Consider the following 13,916-nt stretch of genomic DNA (forward strand, 5'->3'; position numbering starts at 1 on the left):
AGATGATCATCTGTGATAATAAAAGGTGGTTGATTTAATGAGCTAATACAATTTAGCAAAATTTCTTCAACCCACACCTTTAATTTGGACTAACTCAAGTCTGTGTTCTTAAAGAAGACATCATCATGATGATGGTGTTGATGATGATAATGATCTAGGAGCTGGCAAAAGCATTTGGCTGGAAAGTCAGACCCATAACCAGGGTGGATTTACCAGAAGACAATTTTAATGTAGAATACACCTGCGACTGAAGAGCAGATTTAAAAAGGGTCTCAGAGCACTGACCCTAGTCACAGTTTAGTGTACATTTCAGTGGAATTAAAAAAGGGTTCCGTGAACAAATCCATGTCCTTTCCAACTTATTTATTGTCTGAATATCATGACAGAACAATGACTTGGGGATTTGTTTTATTTCTTATTCTTAGAGTGCAACATTGCAGTTTCTTACAAATATCTTGTTTTTATCAAAGGGAATTTTGCCTGACAGAATTATGTTGCTATTGTGTGCTTTATCACTACTAATAGGTTCATTTTCATATATGTGTGTGAAGAAAACATGAATGGTATTTGTGTATTTGTCTGATTTGCAGGTGGATTTTCGGGACAAGATGCAGATAAGTCTGGGGTGACCATGTTTGATATCCAGTGCCTCCTGGACAAAGAAGGTGCCTCAGAGCTGGTCATAGATGTGATAGTGAACACCAGAAATGACAGGATTTTCTCAGAAGGCATTCTGCTCGGTATTGCACTGCTCGAAGGTGGAAATACGCAAACACAGGTACTTATTTCATCTGCTTATTCACATATTGATTCTCAGATGCATGTGGTCTGGAGACAAGTAAAGAGAAACCTTTTGGCGTGAGTTCTGTGAAAAGTTTGTCACTAGAATATGTACCACTCTAATGCAAATGTAAATATTCCCTATTACTATGCATTAGCTCTTCAGCAGAAGAAAATGTTTTTCAGCTGTCCCTCCCTGTGTAGCACCATGCTGCTTTTAATCTGGTCATTGCCATGTGAGCATTATCCCCAGTTATTTTATGTCACTCTTTGTAAAATTAAAAATGATAATACTTCTAAGTTTAACGAATTATTTTCTGGAAACTTTCACAGACATTTATCAAAATCTCCAAAGAGAAAAAAACCTGCTCATTTGAGAAGACCAGTATCCCAGCTGATAGAAAATATCTGCTTTAAACTATGCATTTCTATGGGTTTTTTTTAATTATGTCCCTCTCACCCAGATTTAGCCAAATCAGACAACTGAGGGAAGACAGATAATTGATATGATATGGGAAGGCTAGGAGAATTTGGATTGTTTGTAAACTGTTGCAAATGGTCCTCAGACTGCTTGACAGTTATATTTAGGGACTGGGATTTATAATCTAAAATAATATTTAATAATAAATTCTGTCTGTAGCACAAAAAAATTAATATAATCCAAGGTATAATATTACATATTAGATGTTCCATGCTTTCTCTTGTTGTTACATAATAAGTTACTTTTCACTGTTATTTGTAGATGGAATATCATGACTAGTAAGCCTGGAGAAATGGAGAGTGTCACAAAGTAATTTAACTTCAAGTACAATATTGTGACATTTAAAAGACTGCAAATAGCACTGTTCACTGTTTTACCCAAATTTTAAAACATTATCATCAAGGGTGGCCTTTGTTACCAGCCTTGTATATCACTTCGTGAAAGAACTGGTCAGGCCGTGGCCAACATTTGTTCTGTGTAAGTGAAGTAATTATTCATCATTGGTTTCACAAAAAAAAATAGTGTATTTTTGTATTTCTTCTTCCTTAGAAGATTGATATCTAAAGAATTTACTTTTTTTTTTTGCAGTATTCGACTTACCAGCAACTAAAGGAGCAGAAAAAGTCAGAAAGGTTCTTTAAAGTGCTGTATGATCGCATGAAAGCTGCTCAGCAGGAGATCCGATCCACTGTGACAGTGAACACTATTGATTTGGGGAGCAAAAAGAAAGAGGATGACAGCGACCTCACCATATCTGTTCCCAAAAAGAGAGGTAAGGAGGCACCCCTGGGAAAGAGGGGAGCAGGGCATTATATTGACACTGCATGTGCTGCACCACTGATGTTCTGCTGAGCTGATCAATAAGCTTTAATGTTAATCATTGCCAATTTGCATATTTTGCCTGTTTTTCTCTGAATTACAGTCCATCTCAGGTTGGCTACAAGGAATTAGTTTTAATGAAATCAGTGAAGCTCTGCCAGTTTGCATCAATAAAAGATACTGAGCCGTATTTTTAGAGGAGCAGAAGCAGAGGCTGCTGCTATTGGGGATATTTCACAAGAGCAAGCGCAGGAACTGATTTCCCACCCTGTGGTCTTCCCATTGTTCTCATCATTTATTGTATATGGGAGAGAAATAGTAGGGCTTTTTGTGTTAATGTTCTATTTCACTCTGGTTTGTGGTTTATTTGGAACATGCTATCCCTGCATGAATGTTGCTTTGATATTCTTTGTGAGTTGCCTAGAGGTCTTTGAAAAGTTAGGCACCAACAAAGAAAAAGTTGCATTTGTTATTATTGTTTTCTTATTGTTTAATCAAATGGGGAGAAAGACTTCCAAAAATGAAGGAAAATTATCTTCTTTTCAGTTAAGGATTCAACCCTGCATCTGAAAGAGGGAATGAAAGGACAGTTAACAGAAGCATCTTCTGCAACCTCCAAGGCTTACTCTGTGTACAGAAGAGAAATGGACCCAGAAATAGATCTGATGGGCTCAGGAGCAGATGCTGCAAATGCAGAAGAGAAGTCTGCGGAAGAAGCAATCATGAGCCCTGCCATTGCAATCATGCAGCCAATACTGAGATTTCTTCAGCTGCTGTGTGAGAACCACAACCGAGAGCTCCAGGTAAAGTGTTTTGAGCTGAGCTTTTATAGGGGTGTTATTAGAGGGGCTGCACCTTCAAAAGGGGAGAAAAAGACGCCTGTGCCTGGCCCCTGTTACAGAATAGGGTTGTCTGAGATGTTGGGGTTTTTTTGGTCCAAGGGATAAAATAACTCTTTTCAAGAACCATTTGGGTTCTGTGTTGGAGGAGTGCATGTTTATATCCTCAGAATTGCTTGGGGATCTCAGCACAGCCACATGGAACTCAGAAGGGTCTAAATGTCCCTGTTAGTAAGGTTCCTGTGCACAACTGGTGGATCACTTACCACAGACTTGAAGAGCACAGGAAGTTTCTGGATACTGCCCTTTTCCCAAAGTTTCCTTCCTTACAATTGAAGGCTTTAAGATGCTCTGTGTGTCCCTGCTATCAGTTCTTTTGGTAGAGATTACTGTCCCCATAGCAACCTCTGCAAAATGTATTTTCTGCAAACATACCTCAGTGCTGTGGCCAGGAGCCTCCCTTGCAGCTGTGGAAGGGAGGTTTCAGCTGAGCTCCATAATGTGCCACCAGACCTGCTCAGCTGTGGGGAACAGCTTCCAAGAGAGAGGCTGTAATGGGTGTGTGGGAGCAGGTCTGCAGGACATATAAAAGACATTTAAGGCCAGTGCAGATGTTTGCCAAGTTCATTTTCCTAAGCCCTCCTTGCTCTATGATTTAATCAAATAATAGTTCTCAATTGCTGCATTAAGACCTAATATATTTTCTGTAGTAGTGCAGTGTAGTTCAGTACCTGAGACACAGTGGCCATGTGGAATTGTATACTTCAATGTTCTCATGAAAAAGACTTTGTTTGCCTTGATTCTTTTCTTCTTCTTTTTTTTTTTTTTTTTTTTTTTTTGTGTTCCTTTCCTTCACCCACCAGAATTTTTTAAGACATCAAAACAATAAAACAAATTACAACCTCGTTTGTGAGACCCTTCAGTTTTTGGACTGCATCTGTGGGAGCACCACAGGTGGGCTGGGCTTATTGGGGCTTTACATCAATGAGAGGAACGTGGCTCTTGTCAACCAGACGCTGGAGAGCTTGACGGAATATTGCCAGGGCCCGTGCCATGAAAACCAGGTAGGGCTCAAGAACTTCTGGATGCAGAAGGCTATACTTGAATGTTGGTGTCAGGGTGCCTATCACAAACCTTTCAGTACTCCTGATAACATAAATTCACTTGGAGCTGCTATGACTAGACACTCTTCAAGCTTTCCTGAGGCCTGAGTGACCCTTTTAAGTCAGAACTCAAAACAGACTCTTCCTACTTCTTCCTCTGAGGGTTTGCAGTCCTTTTGGAGACAGTTTCATGTTTTATGTTGCTGTATCCATGGCTTAAACCTCACTTTGTGAGATGGTATTTGGAGTCACAGTTTCAGAAGCACATTGCACAGATTTGCGTTCTTCATTTTCACACATTTTGCCCTTGCTGGTGTTTATACACCTTGGTAACATTTACTTTCCTTATTTCACATAACTGCCACAAAGTCTAACTTGCTTTCCTGCCATACCACCTAGCAGCATCTTTAATTATGGTATCAGTAATGAAATGGATAAGACTAAAGGCCATGCTTCTAATCTCCTGTGCCTTGCTCACTACAGCCTTTTGAAGTCACACAGCTGTGACTTTTGGTGAAAGTCTCTTTAGTGCCGTGCTGAAGAAGTGTGGAAAGGTAAAGGATGTGATTACATGCTGCCATATTTGATCTGAAGAGAACTGCAGTAAAGTTGTCATAGTGGATGAAACAGCAGAATTTTTGATATGAATTACCAGTGGGAAAATTGTGGCAAGCAAAATTACAGAAGCAATCTGTTCTCTATGCTAGAAATAGCTGAAGAAATACATGCAATATTAATGGTACTTCATTAATGTGCACCAGTGAAATGCAAAGTGCTATTACTGCCATTGCTAGTAATCATCTGCCTTTACTTAATATTTTGAAAACAAACAAAAATCCTTTAGTGGACTTAATTTTGAACAGTCATATTTAATCCACTTATGAATGGGAAAAACAACTGTCAAAAAAGTATCGCTACATGACTGGAGATGAAAAAATATGTTACAAGTTAACGTGCTCTCCAACGAAGTTATGTGAGAAGCACTGGAGGAACACTGATATGGAAGGGAATGATGAATTACACTTTATTACTTAGACCTATCTTCTGGGAAGTCACACAGGATCTGAGTTACAATTGTTTACACCAACTGCAAGTCAAATTCAATATATTTCAGGGACAAATGCTCCATGCTTTCATTTTAATTTTCTCCCCTCTCTCTGTCTTTCTGGAAGACTTTTCCTTTCCTATTGTCCCATAAACCTTCCAGAGGAAAAGGTGCCATAGGCTCTCGTATGACTGACTGTTGTGCACAAGGCCTAGAAGGTCCAGAACTCCAACTGTAAAGGCATTTGGGAAGTATCAGTGGTCACAAATACAGTTTTGAATTCCCTATCCAGAAATACCTGTCTTTGCAGGACATGTCCAGATGCATGGAGAGAACTTTGATTTTCATGAACATTTTGTGCTGTAACAGCAATATTAATGCTGGCTGCTGAGGGCAAATGAAGAATCTGAGCGTGCAAATTTGGTTGTGCCTGCAGTCGAGCTTGTCTTTTATGTCTGAGGCTGGCATGTGCTCAGCTGAATCTGGCAGTGCTCCTGAGGGCTGCTGTCTGCAAGTTGTACCGCTTGGTGCCAAGCCCTGCGGGATTCTCTGGGAGCAGATTTTAGCTTGCACCACCTTTCTTCCAGTTGAGTATTTCATACTGGCGGTGTTTGGGTTAGTTCTGTGCACACAAGTCTCCCCCAGCACTGCATGTGGTGTGTTTTCAGGCTGTTCTGCTTTGGCTGAAAGGTTATCACTGTTCCAAGGTGTTTTAAGTTTTGGGTCCTTTTGGAAATTTGCTGATGTGCATATTCTCTTCCTCCCTCTCGCTGTATTGTCTCCCTCTTTTTCCCTCTCCTCCCCTCCCTTCCTTCTGCCCCTGCCCCATTTCCTTCTCTCCTCTTATTTTGCAGACATGCATAGCCACCCATGAGTCTAATGGGATTGATATTATAATTGCTCTCATCTTGAATGACATAAACCCTCTTGGCAAATACTGCATGGACTTGGTGCTTCAGCTCAAGGTACAGTATATGTAAATTTGTTTATTTGAATTTGGGTAGCAACAGAAGACTTACGTATGTGAGAGCTCTAGGCAGCCTGACATTTACTTAATCTTACCATAGCGCAGTATATTCAGAAGCCTTTGGAAAAAAAAAGATTGCAAATGAGTTCATCCCAGCTTCTGAATCCTTATCAGGCCCTCTGCCACAGGCCTTTTGACCCACTGCTGTGTTTCGGACTATGTCCTCAGTTGTTTGTTTTTTTTAAAATCCTACAATCAGGCATGAGACAGCTAGCATGAAAAGTCTGTATTGTGGATATCAAGATTGATAAATAGCCACACTATATAGGCATGCAACAAATCAGGCATTCTCTCTAAATACCGAATTCTTAAAAATTATTTGAGAAGGAAATGCTGTGAAAAAAAATAATACATCAGATGACCTGCAATGTCAAATAAAGTTGAAAATGAGATTCAAGTAAATTGTACTTTATTTCCCTTCTCAGTGTCCTCTGAGGAGAAACACAAAGTGTGGAGTGTGAGGGCAAAGCTTAGAGTGGGAGGGCTTATAATGTAATTTTGTTCTATGTTCTGGGGAGAGTTGGACTGGCTTGTAGATAAGTTTCTCCGGCCTCTGTTTCAGTGCATGCAGAGAGGAGCTCTGCAGCTGCACTGTCTGCCAAGCAGGGTAGAACCTGTCCAGGAGGAGCCCTGGGTTGTTGCCTTTTCTTGCCTCCAAAATTAAGTATTTCCATTGCAGATGGTCTGTTTCCTCCCCAAACCAGAAAATACTTTGTGGTAGCTGCATTGCATCATATTGGCAATGTTATACATGTCTAATAAAATAATTAATAGAGCTATATATCATGTACAATGAAACAGTGAATCAACAGTGCCTTACATATGATTTTAATAACTGTAATTACATTTTTGAATGGCAATGTAATTCAGGCCCCCCTCTAGCAAAACACTTAGGCAGACATTTAACTTTGAACACACAGACAGTTCTTTTGAAGTCTAAATTTCAGTCTCTGTAAAGATGTAGCTGCGTTCACTCCAGTGCCATTTTGATTTGCCATTGTCATGAGACTAGCAAATGCTTGTAGAAGAGCTTTTCTCTGTAGTTACTAAAAACAGACTTGAGACACACCTCTGCAAGGACCAGTGTGACCCTGTTCACAGGAGGCTGGCTGTGCTCAAACTAACTCAATTAACAAAAATTGTGGTGAATGATAGCAGAGGTTCAGACTGTGGAAATGATTCAGATTTTACAGAATCACAGAGTCATTTCCTTTAGTAGGGATGTCTCAAGGTCATCTTGTCCAAGCCCCCTGCTCAAACAGGATCAGCTAGAGCAGGTTTCTCAGGATCATGGCCAGCTGAATATCTCAACAACTGGAGATTCCATAACCATTTTGGGCAGCCTATCCCACTGTTTGATCCCTCTCACAGTATAAAAGTGTTTCCTTGTGTATAGATAGAATTTCATGGGTGTTTTGTCTCTTGCCATCTCATTGGACACTGCTGAGAGGGTCTGGCACCTTCTTCTGCATTTCTCCCCACCAGGAATTGATACATATAGGTAAGATCTATCTAAACCACTTGTACTAAAGGCTGAACAGTCACAACTTTCAGTGGCTCCTTAAATGAAAAATGTTCTGTTCCCTTCATCATTTTTCTGGCTTTTTGCTAGACCCATTCCATTATGTCCATATAATTCTTGTACTGGAACTGGACACCTTGCTGGACAAGACGTGATCTCAAGAATTGGATCCAAATTAAGAAGCTGCTGTTTTTGATTTTGAGTGGCAACACATTGAAATGCATTTTCCCATGCCATTTTATTTTAGCTTGTTTTGCACATAGTTTTTGATGTGGTATTTAATTACATTTTCATGGATTATATTTTCCAGTGGACTCCCTAATCATTTAGTGAGCAGAGCAGACAGTGTTCACTGAGTGCACAGATGGCCAGTGTTCTATTCTGCCTCTTTTTATTTCGAGTGTGACCCCCTGGCCTTCCTTACTGACCAGTGTGTAAGCCCTGGCACACAGTAAGAGCTCAATACCTGCCACATCTGTGACAGGATGAAGAGACATTGTCAGTCTAAAGGTACAGAGAGTTTAAAACAAAGTGTCTTTTTTTTTTCCTCATAGCTCTATCTTGTTGCTTCACTCATTAATTTCTTTTTCCAAAATTTTTATTAGGAGATGAGATGGGAACCCAGGTAAAGGTGAAATGAAGAGTAGAAGTGCTTTGGGCTGTGCACCTGGGAACTGATTTTTCACAGTACTAATGTGTTATGAACTTTGTTTTGTATTTTCCAAGTGATGGATGGTTTTTTTTCACTGATGTTTGGGATTGGAAATCAGATCCTAGGCTCTCCAAATGTGCAGAAAGTGAGAAATAAGTAGCCAAATAACCATCTCAAATGCCTGCTGTAATTCTAGGCCATGACAAAGCACTTTTGCTGAGTCAGTAGCAAGAAGCTGGCTGTTGATGAAACTAAGTCCTACCCTTCCCATCTTCCTGGAAGCTGCATCAGGCTTCTGTCCATCCCGAGGGTGTCTGCATTGGGAAAGAGCTTCAAAGTCCTCCTCAGCCATGAGTGAATGGATTGATGCCTTCCTCCTGTTTCCTCCCTTTCCTTACCAAGCTACTGGGAGCCTGTCATGGTCCCTTCCCTCCTCCTTGGTTTGAGATCCTGCCAATGCTACCACTCCTGACTTGGTCACCACTTTAAGAGAAATCTGCAGCAGCAAAGGAAGCATCCTACTCTTCAGAGCAGCATCCTCTTAGTAATCCTGACCAAAATGCTCTTCTCTACCTCCTCCTGTTCTCATTCACTGTGCACATTAAACTTCAGCAGTGCCAGTCACCAGGTAAAGAGTCTGACTAGACCTTTCCCATGGATGATCCTGATTTGATTTGGAAGCAAAAGGAAAGGGACATGGCAAAACTCATATGGAATGCTGTTCTCCTTGAGCCAGTCCCAGTTAGGTCTTCTCATCTCTTGTTCTTTGTCCTTAGCTCATTCCTGTGTTGGCAAGCCCAGGCTCCTCTGTCCTTGCTTCTGTCTCAGCTCCCAGTCTCTTCTTCCAGAAGTTTCTAATTCCCCAGTTACGTACTTGTCTTCATTCTAATCTACTCTCCTTCCACTTACCTTCAGTCTCATTCTTCAGTCCTCTAGTCAGAGGTGTTTAATCCTCAGCCTAACACAGCCCTGAGCAAGCTGCTTTGAGCAAGGGCTGGACTGCTGGAATCTTAGTCCAGAGGGCAGCCTTTAGTGTGTGGTTTTATGATCCAACCTGCACAGTTTTGTGATTCTGTGCTCACCAAGAATAATCCCTGTGGACTTTTAGCTGTGAAATTAGTGTGTTTCTGCACTATAGTACTCAAATTGTAATTTACAAAATGCTTTTGAGTTGGACAAGTTTGACTGGGACACTACAACTCATGTGATTGTTCTATTGACCTCTAGTGCTCTGTATTTTCAGTTCTATTATCAAAACTTGGAGATACAAAGGCTGCTTAAAACATGAGTTGCTTGAACATGTAGGAAATAACATCTTTCTTTCGCCCTGGTCGCAAAAGCAGCTGAACCCTTTTCCTCTGGAACTGTCCATGCCAATTATCTGAGGCACACCCTCACTGGAGAAGTTTTGGCTAGAATTGTTGATAATGGCAATAAGCAGCTGAGAATGAGGTTATAGGGTGGGTTGGGAATTTTCCTGGCCCCTACCTCTTCCCTTGGGACTGTCTCTTGCTTCCAAGTGTTCCAACAGCTCAGTCTGTAATAGGCAATGATGAGGATGCTGTGGCAGGTCAGCCAAGGCAACCCTGCTCTGGGGCAGAAAGCAGCCAAACCTCCAGAATTCCTCTCCACCACAACTGATTGAACTGGAAGACAGGCAGGTCTCTGAAGTCTGAGGCACCACTGGGCTACAGCAGCTAAAGCTCATGCTGGGTAATCCTGAGGAGCGGTCTTGATGAAAAGCAGCCAGTTGACAAGGCAAAGGTTGTCTTTATATATTCTCACAGGAATATTTAGTAGTGAAACAAAATCTCAGGAGTGTATGAAAACAGTTTATTTTACAACCTTTCAAATAATAACCAGTTTGACTTCATAAAAACCAAAGGGGAGGAAAACCTGCCTGAATGATAAAACCTTTTGTGTAACGTGTTTTGTAATTACCTCTGCTGAGTCTTGTTTTAACGAAAGCCAAGGCAAAAATTGCTAGGTGGGCAATAAGGAAAGAAAATATAATTTAACTTCTCATGAACAGTCTGCAGCAACACTCTGTATCAAATATTTTTCAGTGTTTAAAATTTTCCTTCCAATATAGTGTGCAGAGTTAGTGTTATGCTATGCTGACATTAAAAAAAAAACTATTAAATACATCAGTAAAATAAAAGATGCAAGTGGTTGAAAATCTTATCCACTAAAAAAGTGGTCCTCATAATCTCAATTAAAACAAATGCAAGGGTCATTAATCCATGAAAGAGATTTAAAATTTGCACTAATTTGGTTTTGTATCTCTAGAACAATGCCTCCAAGCTTTTGCTGGCTATTATGGAAAGCAGGCAAGACAGTGAGAATGCGGAAAGAATCCTTTTCAACATGAGACCAAGAGAACTGGTGAGAAAACTTGTGAATATTCATAAATCTTTTGGCTGAAAAAAAATCTGTCATTAAAACATTTCTAAAATGATCTGTATCTAAGCTGAGAAGTGTTGGCAGCGTATGGTGGCACAATGTATCAGGATAGTACTAATTCACAAAAAGTACTTTAAAAGGATAAAGCATGCATGATTTCAGTCTTTACGACTTCATTATTTTTATCCGTTCCAAGCACTTTTCTGTAATTGTTTCCTAACTAAATTATCATATTCTGGTAGACTGTCTTCAAGTGCAGTTTGTCAAGGGTTGGCAAATTAAGCTTGTACAGTTTGTGAAGCAGTGCTAAGAGAAACGTGTGTGTAGACACAGAATGCATTTAATATACATGTATGTTATTTGTTTGTCTCATGAACAAAGAGAGTTCCAAGCAGTTGTTGCTGTGTTTTGGAATGACCCTGATGTTTATGGAGGTCTCCAGGAACTTTAAATGAGTTGGAAATCTGGGGAAGTAATTTCCAATACGACTTGACTGTGTAACAACAGAAACAGAGAGATCTGGGAATTCTTATGGGATTCTGAGGAAGAATCTGGGGGCATGGTCCCTGCCTTAGGCAGAGCCCAATGCCTGCTGGCATTGTGCTGCTGCTTGCTCTGGCCAGAAGAAGATCATGGCTACACTCTAAGTGCTACACAGCTCTTCCTACCATATCTAGACCAGTCTTTAGAAGCATTTGTGAAAATACCTGCTCACAAAGGCTCAGCATTGCCGTTCCTTTCTCATGGTTGCTGATGAAAAATGTAGCAGTTTGGAGCTTCATAAATCCTTCAAGCTTGTCTTTATTCAGAAAGTGCTTCTCAGGCTGCTCACCCTTCTTGCAGAATTGCAGGGCACCCATCCAGACTGAAGCTGAACAAAGTGGCTGTGTTCAAACACAGTGTGTTTTTTCCCCAAGAACCACATTTATTTCATCTCTCCCTGGCTTGGTTTGTGTTGCAGGTGGATGTGATGAAGAATGCCTACAACCAAGGTCTGGAATGTGACCATGAGGAGGAGAATGGAGATGATGGCATCTCCCCAAAAGATGTTGGCCATAATATCTATATTTTGGCACATCAGGTATGTCTTGTTTTGTGACGGCTTCCAGAAAAGCACTGCATGGTTAAACTCCACGTTGTTGCAGGTGGAGTCATGCACTTCAGTGGTAAGAGAGAAATAACAATGTGTTTATTTATGAAAACCAAAGGTTGATAGCAGATCTTACAGTGGGTTAATAAGGTTCAGTGGCAAGGCACACTTGATTGTTTACTGCATACAGGACAGGCTCAAGCCAACACTGTCAGGGAGACCCTCCTGTTGAGTCATGGTATTAAGGAAAGATCCCCTTGCATTCTCCTTCTCAGAGAGGAGTTTAGGTGCAGTTGGATCCAGACTTAGTCCCAGCTTTGCCCGACAGTTTCTGTCTAAAGGTTTATCTGCACATGATCAATCCTTTATATCATTTAGCCATCAAGATTTCAGAGTTTAGCATGCTCTTAACCACTTAGCAAGAGTCTCTTACGGTAAGGAATCCCTCAGTTTTGAGGAACAACCTTGTGAGCCATCCCTTGCCCAAGGGGAGATCCTGAATATGTTGGTACTCCCATTGAGGAGAAATTTCACACAACCTGCTATTTGCAATAGAGCAGTGTGAGTAAAACAGTGACTGTCCACTTAGCTTTGTCTTATTTTAAAATTAACAGATTATTTATATCAATCAAATCATAAATTGTGTTACCATTACTGGTATATTTTAAATAGTGCCTTCAGTTGTGATACCAAGTGAACTTGATTTCAGAAGATTCCTATTATTTTAGAAATATTACTTTACCAATAAGAATAATTGTGCCTCTTCACTGCTTTCTCCTTTCAAATTATGCTGTAGTGCCCTCAAGCTTTGTCTGATCACTTTTACTTCTCTGCTGGTAAAGGTAGAATGTACACGGAAGGTTGTTATTTAATGGGCTATTTATTCTTCAGAATAGCTGATGTCAAAACCAGTTTATCTTTCAATTACATTCAGAGTATTGAAAAGTTTTTTTGTAATTGAAAGAGTAAGGACCATGAACTTCTTAGTTATATCATAAATTACAAAATTTGGTATTTCTTATAAGGGCCAAATTTAAAAAAAATATTTTTCCCAAAGTAAGAAGAAACAGATAGAGATAGGGAGTGTTCCTCATTCATTATGTTTATTAAGTGTTTTTAGGAATTGAATACTCGGTGGAATAAAAAAGAAAAAAAGCTATCTATAGTTACAGTAGCATTATGCAAAGTTTCTTTCAAGAAAGGAATGCAAAAAAGGAGTTACTGAGTTATGCAGGCGTGCTCACAGCACATTTAAATAAATAGGTATTGTTCTTATGTTGTTGGTGGTGTGGTTGACCATGTTCTAGTCTCATGCTGTTTGTGAGGCTGTACATAAGATACCCATCAGAGATGACAGTATTTTTAGAAAGCATCTGCAGCTCCTTACCTTGACTGAATTTACTCCTTGTCTGAATGCTTATAATGAAAATTTAAATGCCTGCCAAATTGAAATGTCGGTATTTTCTGTTTTCTGCCTACAGTTTGTGTTAAATTACTTAACAGGGTCTGTGACATGGAAAATATGGTTTGGGGGAGTGGGATATAGGCCTAAAGCTATATATGAAGTGACTGCTGGGGTCGTTTTACACAAGAGGTCACTGCTAGGGGTACACCAGCTGGCCGAGGTGTAGGTTAAGCTCTGTCCCTGGAGAGGTCCATGGTGCCACTCCACAGCTATTCCTGATCCATAGCTGGATTTCAGTTGCATAAGGGTGGATATTTTTACAGCAACTTACTGAGCTTCTTCCTGTTCTGTAAAATTAAATGTCATGATTGGCTCTCTATGCTGTAAAAATATCCGTCTTTTTACCAAAGGAAAAAAAAAAAAGAAATAAAGAAAAAAGACTGTTTTCTTTTTCTTGCATTTCTGTAACATAGTACGTGTGTTTACAATAGCTTTGCACCCATGTCAAGCCCCATATCAAAACAAAGCAATGCTAGGGCAGGCAATTTGGGGCCTTTCTGTGTCCTCTGCTAATGAAACACTACAATTCTCGGCACAGACCTGCTGATCTTTGACCCCAAACTCTTTCCATGTGTGCCCTTTTTGCTCGCCCTGGGATGGGCAGGATACAAGCATGGACCCTCCTCAGTAAGGCCATTGTTGCTGGGTTCCTTTGCTGGCTTCAGTCTCCAAACACCCTCTGCTTTGCTG

General features: G+C 40.3%; 1 protein-coding gene across 1 annotated transcript in view; it reads left to right on the forward strand.

Moving 5' to 3' along the window:
* The window catches only part of LOC131591576 (inositol 1,4,5-trisphosphate receptor type 2), a 244,024-nt gene that overhangs the window by 165,979 nt on the left and 64,129 nt on the right, over positions 1 to 13,916 (forward strand). Inside the window, exons 39-45 of the mRNA XM_058862400.1 lie at positions 591 to 778; positions 1,850 to 2,033; positions 2,627 to 2,883; positions 3,783 to 3,983; positions 5,922 to 6,032; positions 10,558 to 10,653; positions 11,633 to 11,752. Coding sequence (XP_058718383.1) covers positions 591 to 778; positions 1,850 to 2,033; positions 2,627 to 2,883; positions 3,783 to 3,983; positions 5,922 to 6,032; positions 10,558 to 10,653; positions 11,633 to 11,752 — 1,157 coding nt within the window. The remainder of the gene's footprint in view (positions 1 to 590; positions 779 to 1,849; positions 2,034 to 2,626; positions 2,884 to 3,782; positions 3,984 to 5,921; positions 6,033 to 10,557; positions 10,654 to 11,632; positions 11,753 to 13,916) is intronic.

The sequence above is a fragment of the Poecile atricapillus genome, chromosome W (assembly GCF_030490865.1).
Source record: "Poecile atricapillus isolate bPoeAtr1 chromosome W, bPoeAtr1.hap1, whole genome shotgun sequence".
NCBI classification, from domain to species: Eukaryota; Metazoa; Chordata; class Aves; order Passeriformes; family Paridae; genus Poecile; species Poecile atricapillus.